Source organism: Trematomus bernacchii, unplaced genomic scaffold (assembly GCF_902827165.1).
Source record: "Trematomus bernacchii unplaced genomic scaffold, fTreBer1.1, whole genome shotgun sequence".
NCBI lineage: Eukaryota > Metazoa > Chordata > Actinopteri > Perciformes > Nototheniidae > Trematomus > Trematomus bernacchii.
This window is the reverse complement of record NW_022987720.1, coordinates 21,485,373-21,502,993: the sequence shown is the minus strand read 5'-3', so window position 1 is coordinate 21,502,993 and position 17,621 is coordinate 21,485,373. Positions and strand designations below refer to the sequence as shown.

Genomic DNA, 17,621 nt, shown 5'->3' with positions numbered 1-17,621 from the left:
AGCATCTTTCCAAAAATGTATTCCCTGAAGAAAATTGACTTAAACTTAAATGTACACACATTAACACAGTTTACAGCAAGTGCATTTTCTACAGGCAAAGATACTGTGATATACATGCACACATATTTTCCAAAAGAAATTGGAGAATGCATTTCACTTTACGGTAAATGTTTCAGGTAAGAAAAGAAGGATAGACACAGGCTATTTTTCAGTAAACGCCTTTATTTGTTGAAGTATAAAATGCATGTTTTGGAAAATATAATAGAGCGAATTCACTGATGCACTTACTTACTTAGAGCCTTACTTCTTGTGCGAGGCTGTGAGGAATTAGAAGTCCATGCAGGTGTCGGAGAGCATGATTTGAAGAGATTGTGGGAATAGATCTGAGCTCTCTTTCTGGCAGAAAGCAAATTATATATTACGGTTTCTTTTCTAGAAAATCCCCAGATATTGTTATAAATGTAAATGGTCTCTGTAATACATTATATTATCCTCAGAAATAGATAAAAGTGTGTCATTGATTCCTGGGAGCTTTGTAATCTGATCATGTAAAAGTGTCAGATTTACGATGTTCTTCTATGCTTTAAGATACTGTGCGTTGCGTAAAGATGAATGAACGTCTTCATCTGGCATCCAGAGGCTCTTTAAACTTCAGAGAGGTGGCATTATAAACTGTCATCCAGCAGCTGTTCCCTCTCCTTTGCTGATTCATTTGTTCATCCCCCCTTTCATCTCATCTCTGCCTTCACTCTTTTTATTCGAATTCCCTCAAAACAACAATTTAGCGGCTCTCATCTGCCTGCTGATCATAAATATGTGGAAAAGGTATGGCAGAGATTTTTAACCTCTCCTGGAGAAAAATGTGCAATGTCTGCCCCCCAAAAGAGTGAATACTGTAATAGTAATAATAAACAATGACATTTCAGAGAACATGTTGTCTTGAATAACCACCAAGTACTTGTATGTCTAATTTAAAAATGGCTTCCAGACAGAACCAGAGAAGGGAACAGAATACAGTTTTGATGCATAACTCTATAACGGCAGTGATACAGGCTAAAGGGGGTTTGTGGGTCTCACTAATAGTCTGTGACATCCAAGAAAACAGAAGATTTCAAATGCCTTCTGCACATGCTTTTCTTCCATCAGGCTTTAATTACTAAGCAAAAAGACTTCTCCAGTTTAAACTCTGAAACTTGTTTTTCTCAGTCTTTTCCAGCTCCTTCTTTGGGGCTCCATGGGGATTCGGTGTGCGAAACGAAAAGGAGCTGGAAGCAGAATGGCACTTTAATTCTACTCCATTCCCTGCACCCCCTGCAGATCAGTGCTGGTATCCAATGGCAATCAAATTGTGATTTGACTTTAATTATCTGATGTTCACACACTTCACAATCCTTGGGCGATGTTGGGAAAGCCAGATGATCTCCTGGACTGGGAAGAGTGTATGCAAGTGAAGAAAAGCTTTAACAAAAGTGTGCCAAATAATTATTCACTGTCACTCTTTCCAGTCGTGTGTAATGGATAAACCAGCTGGCACTGAATTAGTAACTTGTTTTTAGTGATGTACCGTTATCATTACTAGCTTCTCAGAACCCTCAAGGTTTTCACTGGATTGGAAATCTCCCTTTCAAGCTCCACGGTAGTTAGAGAAAAACTCAATAACTGGAACAAATCTACTCTTCAGACCTAATACCAGCAAAGTGTTGCTTTCTATCACACACCCCCATATACGCTGACACACACACAAACACACACGATGTCTATCCTGCTGAATCATACCACTGTCAAAGAGACAGATGATATCTGTAAAACTCAAAGATGATGCTTTCCAGTTCAATTCCCATCTCAGTTAGGTTTCATTAGTTCCGTGCAACACCTTCTGATAGATAATTTGTCACGTATGCAACACACCTGGGGGAGAATGGCTGAAATTAAAGCAGGATGTGTGATCTGACAGCAACAATCAGTTTGTTGTAAAACCCCTGTACAGGTTTTTTTGTAAGGTGTCACAAGCGGACACACATCATCATCTTCCTCTAACACACAGGCTTCTGCTCCTGCATTCACAATATGATGGATGAATAGGATCACGACTCAAGCACAGGCTTTTGTGAAGCTCCATACCTTTCACCAACTTAGCAACAGCAGTAATGGAAGATCCGTGTTTATAAGAGCTGGCTAGTTGTAGCAGAAACGAAAATAAAATATTCTTCACATGTATAATTTTATCCCTTTCTTCTTTCTACTTTTTAAAAGAAAATATCTGAGAGTAGCAGCATACTGTGTTACCCACTGGTTTTATATCTGCAGTAGTCTTTTGTTATTCAGCCTTCTGAGACGAATCTAAAACATTGTTACACAAATAAATGTATCTATCATTTATTCAAACGCAAGTTGAAATGTTTTCTTTAATAATTCATTTGTACTTAACATGTGAGAACATTGGGATGTGCAGTGAACACAATTAAAATTAAAAGTACAGATATGCTAAATGAAAGAAATCACATAGATATTTCACATTGTTGTAAATCAGAGGCCTCAGATTGTTGTTCTATTAAAAAAATAGGGACCCCTGGTGCGTCACAACCAATGCAATGGCGTAGCATTAACACAAAGCATTGTGGGAAATGAAAAAGGCTCACAGTGTCCTACATTGAAGCAGCTCCTATAATCCCCACGGACACATTTTTTCATTTCCACCTGGACGGCTGCCAGTGCAGAGGATTTCTCTGCTGCTAACAACATCACATTGCCCAGATGAGAGGACGTGTACCTGCATGTGTATTATGACTAGTTCTAACAATGATATGTCTACAAAAACCAGACAAACACATCTCTGTGAGAAGACAAGAAATATCAGAAATAGTGAGGTTTATTAATTCTCTCCATCAAAGTTAAAAGTTTCCTTATTAAGGAACATTAATGATGAATGACCTTGGCAGGGTCACACTCTTCTCTGACTTCATCACTAATGCAGTGCGATGATGTTTTAATCAAATATGCTTCAACTGGTTAAACAGCTGTTCAGCTATTCTGTCACGTTATTAATTCGATGCTTTAATTGCCACACTTCTGAAATTTGTTCACTCTTTTATTGGGTGCAAAAGGACATTCGACCACATGTCAGAAAGTTGCAAAACATAAAAGGTAATTGCACACGAAGGTGACTTTGAATCAATGATAGCAGACACATTTTTCTTTTGGTTGTGTGTCTTCATTATCTGCGCTGCCACTGACCTGACAAAAAAAGTTAGAATTGTCCACAAGCGAAAAGCACATACGGTTCTCACAAAAAGGCCATTCACCATATAAACAGAGAATTTCTATAATGACTTCTTCATTTTTTTACATAATGTGCTGCTAATGGACAAAAATCATGAGCAGAAAAAGCAAGAAAAATACACTTTCTACAGGAAAGACATCTCGAATTTGACATTGAAACATTGTTAACAAAGACACTCAAAAGAGGAACAATCACAACGTGTTGGTGACACATCCAACAAGTGAACCTCACTTTTATAACATTCTGCGCTGTCCAGTTACTGACTGCATCATATCTGCATCATATTTTTCTAATCTATATTCAACTGCATTTTTTCTAACGTGGATAGAGGCTGTTGCATGGCTTTTGCACTATTATTAACTAAGTGAGGAAAAAAAGAAACTCTGGAGTTGAAACCAAAGTTTATGTTTTTGTTGCCTCTTTTAAACTTTTCCTTTTGGGGCTCCAGCACCGCCATTGATATCAATAATTTAGTGACAAACAGCATTGAAACAAATGTCAACCACAACATTAAGGATTAACATAAAAAGCATCAATTTTATCCACTAAGCGGTGCTAAAATCCATTAATTTCTTACATTCTTTAAAAATAAATGTCATTAAAACTAGTCTTTTTGTTCAGTGAGAGGCAATTAAGACATTTATAATGCCCCAGTGCTGCTCTTTTTCGACGTTTTCTTTATGTGTAGATTTTTTTGATTATGACGCACTTAGCTTTGAGGAACACCAGCAGACCAGTAGCTGCTCACCGTCATACATATACAGCACAGATCATTACTACCCAGATGAGGAATTAAGGATTGTCCTTGAAGGTCAAGCCCCTGCCCTCGCTGGCCTCTGCAGGCTTCCACAGCTCTGTCGATACGCCAGTCCCGGGCAGCTGTCCGACATCGCTATTAACCTGAGCAGAGCCAGCCCATAAAGCTGTTTGGGATATGGCAGCTGCTCAAGGGGCAGAGAGGTATTAAGCATAGATTTACAAGAATGAAAATGTCCTCCCTCCCTCATAATCTCTGGTCTTTTTACACGCAAGACAAGCCATACGCACATGGACATACACACACACACACACACACACACACACACACACACACACACACACACACACACCACACACACACACACACACACACACACACACACACACACACACACACACACACACACACACACACACACACACACACACACACACACACACACACACACACACACACACACACACACTTACGTAATGCTATCAGCGCGGTGCATTGGCTTGTTTGGACGCACCATACACACACTGTGTATTGACAGAAAGCATGCACTGTCACTCCTTCACTGACTTATTTTCACTGCCGGGGCTCATGCATAATATTTAGACATTCTGCCATGGTTCAAAGTAATCATCAGCGAGTTGGTCTTGTCCACTTTGAACTCTGGAGTATCCATCTCATTTCACTACGCTTTCTGGTTCTGGTGCCTCATCAAACAGCCAGGAAGCTCACAGCGTGTAGTACTCAGGAATAGTGTTCCACAGCACATCAAAGCCTGAGCTCACATTCACCACAAACACAGTGCAGCATTGTCAGTATAAGGAATGCAACCAAAAAGAGCTGTTTTCAAATAAAAGCTGAGCTACTGAAGAGAAAGCAGAGAATGACAGTAGGTCATATCATTACAGTAGACTGATGCAACAGCATGTCTTCTTCAGATGAGCAAAAATAATTTGAAGTCTCCTGTAATGTCCCCAGGGTTCAAATTGAATGGACACTTCAACAGGTGGGTCCCAAAGGTCTTTGAAAGTGTGCAGTCGCACGATAAAACTTTGTAAAAATGTTGCACTGGTGCCCTTCTCTTTGGGATTTGACTGAAAGAACAAACAGTCAGAATACTTAGCTTTTTTCAATCCCAGCGGCGATGCTAATTTCCCTTACATCCGATCCTCTAGGAATCAGAAGCACGGTCTTCACAGATTTCCAGAGCAGCTTTACTCCCACCACCAAACACTTCCACATTAGCATCAACCCAGGGAACCACGTTGCCCGGCATGTACGCAGAGCAGTTGGCCAGACCCACGATGTCCATGGGCCGCAGAACTCGGTCCCACATGTTGAACTGGCTCAGCTCGCCCACAAAGGCCTGGGTGGCGTCAAAACGGCCTCCAACTATGTCCTTCATGGAGAAACAGGAGATGAAAGTTTGTCAGTTAACTTCTGAGGGAAATGTAAACAGACTTGAATTAAAATGAATCAATTCTGTTTGATTTCCGTCAAACTGCCAAACAACTCTGAGTATTTCTGGCGGACCGCCACTGTAAAACATCTAAGTGCATCTCCACTGCTGTGCAACATGCAGCTATCTAACCTTGCGTGGATGACACTTACAAACAATGGCTCTCTGAGGATATGACTCATACATCAATGTACATTTCTTAAGTACATACATCCTGTCATGGAGCTAACCGCTAATATAATCCGCTAGCGCAGCTCCCAAGGGCTTAAAGGTGCAGTTTAGAGAAAGATGAATGAGGTAATACTGAAAGTGGCACGATAGCGTGAGAAGAGCCTCCCTGCTTTCTCTCCCCGGCTCCCTGCGCTGCGCCTCCGGCTCTTAACTCAGGGGAGAATACACCCAGGGATCTTAATGACGCAAGGAAAACACACACACCGATACACACACACCCATGCATGTGCACACACCAGTTCTTTTCAACCTAAGCTTCTCTACTGCTCTCACCTGCTCCTGGCCCAGGATGATCACCCCCCCAGGTTTAATTGGGTGCCAGGGGGCCAGGTTGTCCCCAGTGCCTAGACGCTCGCCGTCCTGATAAGCCTCCCAGAATCCATCTCTGGTCGTCCAGGTGATGCAGATGTGGTGCCAGCGGCCGTCGCTCACAGACAGAGGGAGCTGGGCCACCTGGACAGGAGTTTAGGGTGAAGGGGCATGAGAAGAGGCAAGAGAGATTTGAGATTAATTGCAGCACGTTGGAAACAAGGACACCAATTAGGAGGCTAAGGGCTTCAAAGAGAGAGCCCAGTGCAGAGAATTCTCCAGATGAGTCGGGCGACATAGAACATTTAGATTACCCAGGTGACATCAAGGGATAGAGCACCCTTCAAAGCAGTCGGGTAGCTAACAGCAAAACCGTGTCCTCTTATGCTTTTGCGCTTTGTTCACAGATCAAAGAAAAAACAACTGGTTGTTTTACCAACCAATGACATCATAGTCCTCAGAGGATACAACTCAACACATGAGATTGTGAGTGTGTAACTCATTAGACATCTTTTTATGAGCCTACAAAATTACTACACACTCAGACACATATAAACCTGAGAGGATGGGAAGAGACACTGAAAAATACAATTATATTCACTTTCAATCAAATTACCTGATTAAGGATGCCAGGTGGTACTTTAACACCACAAGGACTACAGGGAACACACAGTATTATTATAGAGTCTGTCAGCGTATGAATAGTCTGAGCACCTCTGATGTTGTCATAAAGATTTTTGATTTTAAAATGAAAACAAAGTCGTTGAATATTTTGCAGCACCTTAAATATGACAGCTTTGATGCTTTGTACACAAAGAGCTTAAAAGTAACACACCATGAATGAATGACTCACTCATCTTCATTTAATTACCACATTTTCAGAAAGAGACATGTTACTGTTTCATTTTAGGATTTTTTATTTCACCTACAGGGCTTTTTTTTTATTAGAATGAGACTTCTTTACTAGTCATGGCAGGAAAAAGCACAAGTGTATTTCTGTTCTGTGTGCAAACACGAATAACACCAGAGCCCTGGAACTGATACCTGATATAAATGCAAGTGTTAGTATGTGTGTTTCTCCTGAGGGGAAAATGTCAAAATGTCTACTGTGAGAAAGGCCATGGTGTATTTTACTTTTGGTTCAAAGGACAGTCTATTCTTCAGCTCCACAAGGCTATAGATAAGCTTCTGCAGAGAAGTCTCAAATGTTTTTAGAAGGTTATCCGTATCTTCTACAAACCAAGAGTGTAAAAGTTGAGTTAAAAAAGAGATCACGTTGACTATGAGAAGTTTGAAAGGTATTTGGAATATTTTGGAATAACCCACGAAAACCTGTAAAGAATTGCTTGAGGTTTTACTGACATTTTTAAAACCATCCTGCAGATAAGAGATTTATAAGCATCAGATGATTACTCGTGCACACTTGCCAAGATCATTTGGTTTTAATGTCGTACAAGACTAGTTGAATCCATTACAGATTAAGCTCCTGGCAGGCACATCGAATTGGAAAATGAAGAAGCCTTAAGCACGCTCCACTTAGCTAAAGCATGAGAAATCGACAGTATTCCTGAACAATGACACTCCTGATGAAGATGTTACTTTATAATAATAAAGACTCCCACTCTCCATGAGCACCCAGAAAATACTAAATTCAAACAACGCTGCACTTTTTTTAATCCTATCGATGCAGCTTCCTGCTTCGCTCTGCAGCTGAATGAACGGAATAACCAATGTGTCCCAGTGGACCCTGTAATCTCTGTGAACAAGTTTAACACATGGATGTGCTTCTAGACATACGGTAATCATATTCACTATTGTCTTCTACATCTTGCTCTCTTTGTGCATTATACTTTCCTTTTTCCTGGCATCTTCTCATCTCTCACTCTTTCCCCAGCTCTCTCCTCAGCAGTGTCGCCTTCAATGCTCTGCAGATTTTCTATCTCCTACCCTCTTTCCCACTCTTATTCTCCCACCATCCTTCTCTCATCTGTCTGACATGAACACATGTATAATGCATGGTGAAGGGAAAGCTGTGAGAAGACCTGCCTGTGCCAATAACGCCCAACGAAAACAAGACAGTTGGGTGAAAAAAACACTGCTCCAAAAGCAACCGTTCCAGCAGGAAAATCTATTATTACAGGATTAACATAACAGTTACAATGATTTTCTTTTTAAGGCTAAACGCCATCAAATATTCATGTATGATTCTCACACTTCTGTTGATCTAATTAAAATCCCTTAAATTGAGTGAAGTTTTACAGAATATAACTATCAGCCCTCATGGCAGCCCAATTCCTTTAATAAATCGCTGTTATTCTTGGTGTGGAATGTGGGTCAATGATATAAAATGTTTATAAGGTGCAAAATTAAATATTCAGAGATGGTCAGTTAATCTCCCCGCAGCTGTATCATGGTTGTTCTCAAATGTACATACAGTCCGTTTGTTTTGCACCACAGAGCAGAGCAACGTGAGCATATTCATGTGTTCTTTGCATTTAATTAGCACCGCCGCTGATCTACTTTTACTACCATCATTAGAGCAAGCAGTGCTGCCAGGCGAGTAATGAATGATTCTGAGCTGCTGAATACATCTTCCCTCTTCAGAGAATCAGGGCAGAGTGAGCGTTGCTATCCTCTGTCAACAAATAATTAAAGAACACTGTTCACCAGTTTCTTGCTGGGGACCTACCTTATCATTAACCAGTAGCTCGATGGGGTTGTTCCCCCACTCGATGAGGACGATCTCGTTGGCCTGGCCTGGCACGCCGTAGGAGAACGGGGTTCCTATGCCGGGGCTGGCGCTGGACTTGAGCCACATGCACACGGTGAAGGCGTACATCTCCGGGAGGCTCTTCTTAATGCGTCCATACAGGTAGTTTGTGCGAAGAGGGAGGGACACCTTAAAATCCTCAGGTGACTTGAAGGCATTATTACCTGTTGATGGACAAGGATGGCATATTAGTTTATGACCTGATCAATCTAAAAAATACTTTTCTGATAATCATGCTAAGAATGTCACAGGAAGTGTCTATGGATAGTGACAGTTGACCTGGTTTAAAGGTGTAACTTCAGCTACAGTCAAGCGGCATTGGTGATATTAAAATGTAATTCAACAAAGAGAAGATTTAAGCTTTTGGTTCCCAACTATAGTGCTTTAGTGGTTTTTTGGAGGTAATACTTATTATTATGGCAAAAGAACAGCATTTATGTTGATAAACATTAAAATTAACATAACAGAAACTTTGCAAATGTAACTTTGCTTTAGATGTCAGAAATATTGATTAGTAATTTGACCTTTTTCATGTATTTTGAAGTATTTACATGAAAAACTGGAGTAATATATTGATGTTGCATGTATAAGCATTTCTGATTAAAGCCTACGCCTAGAAGTTCACATGTAGTTCATATATTTTCTTGGAAATAAACCCATTGGGAGATCAAATAAATCAATGATGTGGAAGAGGATCACATGTAGGAAGCATATTGGCAGCTAGCAAAGAACATATCAAAGTAAAAACGTTGGAGAGCTGCTTACAACATGAAAAGAAAACAGGTGTTTTTTTTTGTTGCTGTGGGATAGTATATGTAGGAAATTCTACCAACTGGCCAGAAAACCAATGGTGCAAATGAAACAATGGTCTACCATGTTTACCATCTTAGCATGCTAACATTAGCATGCTAACATTTAGAAATGAGCCGTAAACACAAAGTGCAGCTGAGGATGATGGGAATGTCTTAGTTTTGCAGGTATTTAGTTATAAACCAAAGTAATAAACAGATGAGAATCTACACCTGATGATAACACCAGAGGAAAGATTAGAGTATAAAAGTAATAATAGTTCCTCCTCTAAGGACGTCTGTACTGCATTTCTTGTTGATCCAGACAACAGTAGAGATATTTCAATTTAAAAAAGTCAACGTCATGGTGGTATTACAGAAAAGACAAGAGATCACCAAAGTTATCAGGATAAATCCTCTAGGGACTGAAGATCTGTGGCTAATGTCACAGCAATCCTTTCAAAAGTTGTGAAGATACTTCTGTCTGGACTGAAATGGTAGATGACTGATAGGTTGGATAGACAGATAGACTTTGCCATCCCAGGAGCCCAGCCGACTGCTAGCAAGCTAAAAATACAAAACCTTATATTATTACTATACAGACTTCCATGTGTGTGCCTTAGTTTGGTTATATACTTGGTCAGCTGTGGCCAAATGCATCACAGCTTATAAATCTGCAGCTGTTGGACAGTATAAGAAAGATTAAAAGAGTTCTAATGTTCAAAAAGTCCCTGAAAAAAATTAATGAAAAATAACTGGAATAAACATGGATGATCATTTGTGATAAAAAAAATAGATAGACAGACAGACCTTTCTGAAAATGTTAAGAGAAAGGATGAAAAAACAGGAGATGGGGAGTTATAAAAAACCCAACGCACGTATTAATGTTCAGGGGGTTCGCACAATGGAGACATGTTGCATATTTCAGTTCTATTGAACTTCAGTTTGGTCCGGGTTGAGCAGAATACTTGAGGCTTAGCTAACACTGAATTAAAGGTTTGCAATATGGGCTCATGTCAGACGCAGGGTATGTCACCCACAAAAAAGAGACATAAAATATATATTATAAACAAAAACAATTGTTTAATAAAAAGGCTGTCACTACCTCTGAGTTGAACCTTTCTTCTACAAACTTCTCTGAATCATGGGGTTCTGGACTCTAATTTAGGAGGGACGATAAGATACTATACGTTACGTTACCTTACGTTATGATACGATACGTTATGTTACGATACGATACAGTACGTTATGGCGCGATACCGTGCCATGTAATGCGTTACTATACTATATGGTACAATACGTTACATTACATTTAATTAAATTATGCTACTTTACGATATGTTACGTAACCTTACATAAACTTTCGTTACAGTATGATAAGAAGTAAACATATTGCACAAATAAGAAAACCAGTGAAAACATTAGGCTACAAATTACACCACCCCACACATCCTACCATTAGGTTATTGCAAAACCCTACATTATTTAAATGTCTTATGGTAGTAGGCCCAGATGAGTTTAGTAATATGGTTTAGTTTACATTGGGGTACTCTATATCGTCTACAAGAGGATATAAGCTCATACTCGGCAAGGAGACTTTGGGATTGATCCTATATTACTTTCTGTGCTTGCCTGAGAACAGACTGCTCATATATTGACTGAAGGGACTGGCTTATATTTCTACAACATGAACATACAACGCTGACAATCCATATCTGAAATGCCCTTGATACAGCCTGGTAGAATAAGAACAATCCTCTGATCCACCACATACACCCTGACTCTGTGTAAGAATCATAATCTCTGATTAAAATAAGGACACAAACTTTCAACACAGTCCTTCCAGCTACATTGTGCAAGTGAACGCCAAGATACTTCCAGAGCGGACCTGACCCCAACCGACTTATGAACTCCTCAGTTTTTCTCACATTACAAATGAGATGGATAGCCTCAGACCATTGTACAAAACTTTATTTGTCAGTACAATAGGCTAGGATTTAAATCCGTGTGCTATAGGCTGAAGATAGCAGTTTTATCTGATTTATTTAAAATGTGGTTCTTGGGTTGCAGTTGTACATCTTTCCTGTATAAAGTTAGAGAAAACATGGCTTAGCTGACACAACACTGCGGGCCACCTGTGCTCACTGACCTGGTTTCTTAAAAGTGTCGCTGACCCTGACATGCTGCTGCATTTGATTGGTCAAAATGGAAAAGTACCATTTAATCATTTGAGGATGGACACACATCTGTTGCAGTTAAGGATTAGCAGTGGAGGCTGAAGCATATTATAGTACAAGCAGAGTGAAGTTCAACAAATAAAAGGTTTGTGTAGGCCGCTGAACCTTCCAAGTGCTATATAGTCAAATGTTGATAGCATATTCTGTGATAGATCCAGTACATTGACCTCTGCTTCACAGACACCAAAACATGTTCAAAGCATTTCTTAAAAATCAAAGTCAGCACCAGTGGTCTGTTATCATTACTCTCAGTTGGACTACAGCTTTTTTTAACTTGGAATAATATATGGATTTTCTTTCCAAAGGGCTGGTATACTGAGTCCATTGACTGCTGGACAACAGGGCTCCACGTTGTCAAGGCCAGTTGGAAAGGTTGAGCCACACACAAAAACATTGACTGTTGGATTTGTGTCATGGTGGTGTTGGATAATATAGCAGCAGTGACCTCATTCTGATGCATCTGTTCATGATATAGTGCATCACTGTACTTATACATATAAACATGTAAGAGGTCCAATGTCATTAGAGGACAGACACTTTACTTTTCTGTCTACATGACAACACAATCTTCACCCTGTAAGGAGTTTTACAAAAGGTACATTTTCAGAGACCTAAAACACTGTGTGGGTGTGGACGAAAGGCCAAATCGCATGAAAAGAAAACAATGTACGTGTAGACTAGGTCTTACATTGTATGGCCCCAGCAGTGTTTGTTGCTTTAGGGCACGTAATACACATTGCACAGGATTGCCATCTCGGACTGTGGATTTCTTTTTGCATACATTTCTATACGTGGCTGAATCTAATGTTTGTCAACTAACCGCCGGAAGCTCACATCCGAAGCTTAAAGTGGACCTATCATGCTATATTTAAATGATATATTGTAGGGCCATACCTATATAAGGTATATTTATACGTTTCTGTTTTCAAAATACCAAACAGATTTTAGCCATGCCTCATTTCGCTATTTGCTGTTCTCCAGCCCTGTTTTTGCAGGGGGCTGATTCTGTGAGCTGCAGCGGACCACGCCCCCCCGCAGAAGAGGATAGCGTGCTCTGATCAAGTCAGAAGAGGGGGAGAAAAATAGATCTCCGTCCTCCGTGTTTTATTATATAGAGTCGTTATTCATTTGTTTTAAAGCTCAATAAATAACAAAGAAGACCTTTGACCGGCACTTTTCTAATTTTGTCCGGAAGATTTCAACTTTAACGGACATCTTGACCTGTGAAAGAAACTGAAACTGAAACTCTGCCGCACGGTCCCCTCGTTCCTTGGAAGAGGCGGAGAGGTGGGTGTTTGTCATCTGCTGGTGGACTAACCGGAGAGAATTACAGTGCTTGCCTCGACAGGGAGGGATTGCATTTAATTAAAGCAGCGGGAGCAAACGCTTGCCTCGGGGAGGGAGAAAAAAAGCCACAGCGGAGAATAAACAGAAGGGTAACCATGGTAACCATGCGCGGGAAGTCTTCTTCGCTGCTTTTGTGGCAGACTACAGCGCCACTTACAGGCCTGGCATATGTACTACAGCGTCTCCAGCGCTTTCGAGCGGCAATGGCCGGCCGTGGCCCAACCCCACATTCCCCTGATAGGTGGAGAGTTGGCCCAATAGCCGTAGCGCCACCGTCCTGACGTCAGGACAGTGTTCAAATCTGGATCAGTCTGTATCAGATCCGTTTCAGCCCCTTTTTTAGAGATTTGGGTATGGAGGAAAATAGAGAGGGTTGTGTTTTCTGACACTTGGTGAGTTCCCTGGAACACCGGGGACACATATTCATGTATAAAAGACGTACAAAAGTGCATTTTGCATGATAGGTCCCCTTTAAATGGTCTCGAGCTAATTTTTACATTCCAATTAAGTCTAGGTAGACAACCAGAGTATGTACTTCATTGTGCGGCAAACTTCAGGGGAAAATGTCTCACATTTCTAGCAAAAACAAGAAAACACCACCACAAAGCCACAACCTAACAGTAGAAATGAATCAACACTTCTCTGGCACCGTTTTGACGTAAATTGAAGTTAATACGGCTCACAAAGGTTTTTATTGCAGCGTTATTGTATTGAGTCATTATGTTCTACAGGTGGGTTTGCTGTGGGGCTATTGTGCTCACCTCCTTTAAATTTGTGATTAAATCTGGTTAACACTTGTATCCTCAAACTGCCACTGAATGAATGGACTGAGTCTCACGGGACATGGGCTTACAGGAAATGTCCATTGATTGATGTATCTTTTTAAATAATTTTCCTTTTGGCATAGATGGTTTGTGTTCTTCTGACATCTACCATCAAAGTGATACCCTGGAGTGTGGACATGTCTCCAATATTTCTAAACCTAATTAACCATTCAGTGTTGCTTTCCAAGCCTTATTTTTCAAGACTAGAAGCTGCTCCGAGAATGGCTCTGAGAAAAAAAAACTTGTGTTGTGAGGTTTTCACTAGCATCATCAGAAATGTGCAAAGCGATTGACTAATTAGTGCTAAATCTGGCAGACAAAAAAAAAGGAAATCTGGCCAACAACTTGCAGCACCCATTGTACTACTTACTTTTCTCCAGCTCGGTGATCCTCTCCATGAGGGAATTGAGAGCGCTCTCGGTGCGTTGGCGGTGGGCCGCTGTTTCATTGTAGAGCTGGCTCTTCTCCTCCTCCAGATCGGCCACCTTCCGGAGGAGCTGGGTCTCCAGCGCCCCCAGCCGCTGCCGAAGCAACTCCCGCAGCTCCAGTGGCAGCGGAGTCAGGGCAGAGACACTTCCAGCTGACACATTAGTGCTGGGAAGACGCAAACTCTGCTGCTGGGAGTGCGAAGGAATGAAGGACACAACAGCAGACAGGAGAAATGAAGGATGGATATATGGCATATAGATAGATAGATAGATAGATAGATAGATAGATAGATAGATAGATAGATAGATAGATAGATAGATAGATAGATAGATAGATAGATAGATAGATAGATAGATAGATAGATAGATAGATAGATAGATAGATAGATAGATAGATAGATAGATAGATAGATAGATAGATAGATAGATAGATAGATAGATAGACAGACAGATAGATAGATAGATAGATAGATAGATAGATAGATAGATAGATAGATAGACAGACAGACAGACAGACAGACAGACAGACAGACAGACAGACAGACAGACAGACAGACAGACAGACAGACAGACAGACAGACAGATAGATAGATAGATAGATAGATAGATAGATAGATAGATAGATAGATAGATAGATAGATAGATAGATAGATAGATAGATAGATAGATAGATAGATAGATAGACAGACAGATAGACATATAGACATATAGACAGATAGTGTGTGAACAATGACACAGACAGTTAATCCAGTTAATCTCGTGCCCTCCAACAAGCATTCAGTCTCCAAAGGGATTTAGATTTGCAATAGATTTTATTTACCAGATATCATTTCATTACTATTGTTTTGAATAAAGTCATATCAAAATGAAGACTGTGTGTCCCAACAGCGGACTTTGATTGGTGACCTGCCAAACACCCATCTCTGAGCCGGGTATTAAAAGGTAGGCGCTATGTGTGACGTCACCTAGAGTTCACACCAGGCGTGTTCGCAGTAGGTTATTAAAAAAAAAGGGAGTCTACGGCCCACGATTATGAGAAGAGCTATTAACATGCAGCAAAAAACTATCAAGATGATCGTTTCTGATGCTTGATTTGATGTCACCCAGCTGCCAGGGATTGTACACACGTTTTAACCCATTTACAAAGTTTGATTGATATTTCCGGACATAATGGAACTATCTGAATAGCTCAAATGAGTTAAACCCTGGAAATCTGGTGCCGAGGGCTGAAGCAAGCATGGACTGAATGCAATTGTTGAAATATGTAGATGGCTTTGATTGGAGAGAGAGGTATTGCTCCAGGGAGCCATATGCTTTCAGCAACACCAGCCTTGCAATAACCATTATGTTAAGCAGATGCAGATCAATAGATATGCGATTAAAATGCAACATTATGTATCCTCACAGTTGCAGTATATCCTTGATTTGATCCGAGCATTAAGGCTTCCAATCAAGGAGAAAGGGATAGGGGGGATAAGAGATAGATGGATCGGCAATGCAGCATATTGTATATAGACATCACCTTGAATTTAAATAAATAGCATTGTGTTAGATAATGAGAAATTCACTATGCTGTTAATATGACATAAGAGATAAAGCCATGGCTTACACAAACCTTCTGCTGTATGTGAAGCACTTCAATAGGTGACCTCAATATCGTTTGTGATCTCTGAGCCTTGTGGAATGAATGAATTCAGCACAAGTGAGGTCTTAATGAATACAAAACATAATGGATATAAAGCTCTCAGGCATATATGAAGGACTAAACCACTAAGTATTGGATGCAGGTGAAATCAGCAGGAATACATTACAACAGCTGTATGAATAATTAGACATATGACTGCAAATAAAACATTATGTAGCACACACACAGTGGTCATCAATTATTCAAGGTTGCGTTGAAAATCCCTGCACCACATGCATGATTACACCTTTGACACGATTTGTTTGTTGCTCATATCATATTGATTCATATTTTGCAGTGGGTCTTGCAATTAGTATGATGTTCCAATGATAAAAAACGCATTTGTGTTACATGCGTATTACGTGACCCTTTGATCTCTCTATGCCCCTGGAAGTCGTCCTGCAGTGCAGAGTATTCTGAGACGTGTAGTGTTTTATCAATAAGGCACCGTGGAAGGGCTGACATATATTACATTTCTGATATACTGCAGTCATCTTTGTTGGGCATTCATTCAATTGATAATGATGTTCGTTTCGGGGGAAACTGAACAAACTGGCGCGTTTACGCATGGATGTCTGTGCCATCTTACCTCCAAGTTCTCCAGCCGACCCTTCAGACTCTGCATGGTCTTGCCCAGTTGGTCTATGCTCTCACCGGGGTCCCGGGGCAGGTCCCCCATCGTGTTCTTGCCGTACTCCTTCCGCCTGGAGCCCTGACCCCGGGACCTGCCGGGCGGAGACTCGTCGGCTGCCGCCTCGCAGCGCGCCAGCTTGGAGTTGAGCTCCTTGATGGTCCCTTGCTGGATCACGAGGGTCTCCTTCTGCTGTAGGATGGTCTCCCGGAGCACGATGATCGTGTTCCGCAGCTCGTCCTCCGCCGGGCTGCTGCTCTGCACGCGGTTCCCAGAGGGATCATACCCGCAGCCCGGCTCCGCGCCCGGGGGAATGGCGTTGCAAACGAAGCGGCTACCTGTAGCACCCTGGCTCCGCACCGTGCGTCCGCTGACCAGGTACAACAGTCCAACTACGAAAGTCAGCATTCCGACTAGAAAGGCAAATTCCACGTATTAAATGAAAACAAGGCTCCTTAATTTCAATTACGTTGAAGTCTCCGGTTAAATAATACACTTCTTTCAAAACTATAACTTAAGTGGCTACGGACCTTTTTCTAACCTTCCAAAGTGCGATATTAAATCCCAGTTTATAATGAAACCAAGGAAAAAAAATCTAAATCCGCAGTGAAAGATCATAAAATCATACATCCACTAACCACATGGTCGCTTCTGCTTTAAAAATATACCCCAAACAATCTGAATTCTTACTTTCAGCAGGTGGAAACTCGGGTATCAGGATTTGACAGCTTCTTGAAAAAAGTTGTATTGATTTGATATCTTGCTAAAAAAAAAAGAAGAAAAAATCCACAGAAGATTGCAGAGAAGTGAGTTTAGCCTGTCTTGCCTTGCCTCTCCGGTTGGTTGGGTTGTCAGTGAGTGGTGCTGAAAAGACAGCGA

At 40.9% G+C, this 17,621-nt stretch overlaps 1 protein-coding gene across 1 annotated transcript; it reads right to left on the bottom strand.

Annotated features, from left to right (window-relative positions):
- Positions 1–5,017: 5,017 nt before the first annotated feature.
- nptx2a (neuronal pentraxin 2a) lies at positions 5,018–17,150 on the bottom strand. The gene is made up of 5 exons (XM_034143220.1): positions 16,701–17,150; positions 14,370–14,616; positions 8,723–8,967; positions 5,998–6,177; positions 5,018–5,433 (listed from the first exon to the last, which is right to left on the bottom strand). Exons 1-5 carry the CDS (start codon positions 17,148–17,150, stop codon positions 5,206–5,208), a joined length of 1,350 nt encoding a protein of 449 aa, XP_033999111.1. The 3' UTR covers positions 5,018–5,205.
- Positions 17,151–17,621: the final 471 nt, after the last annotated feature.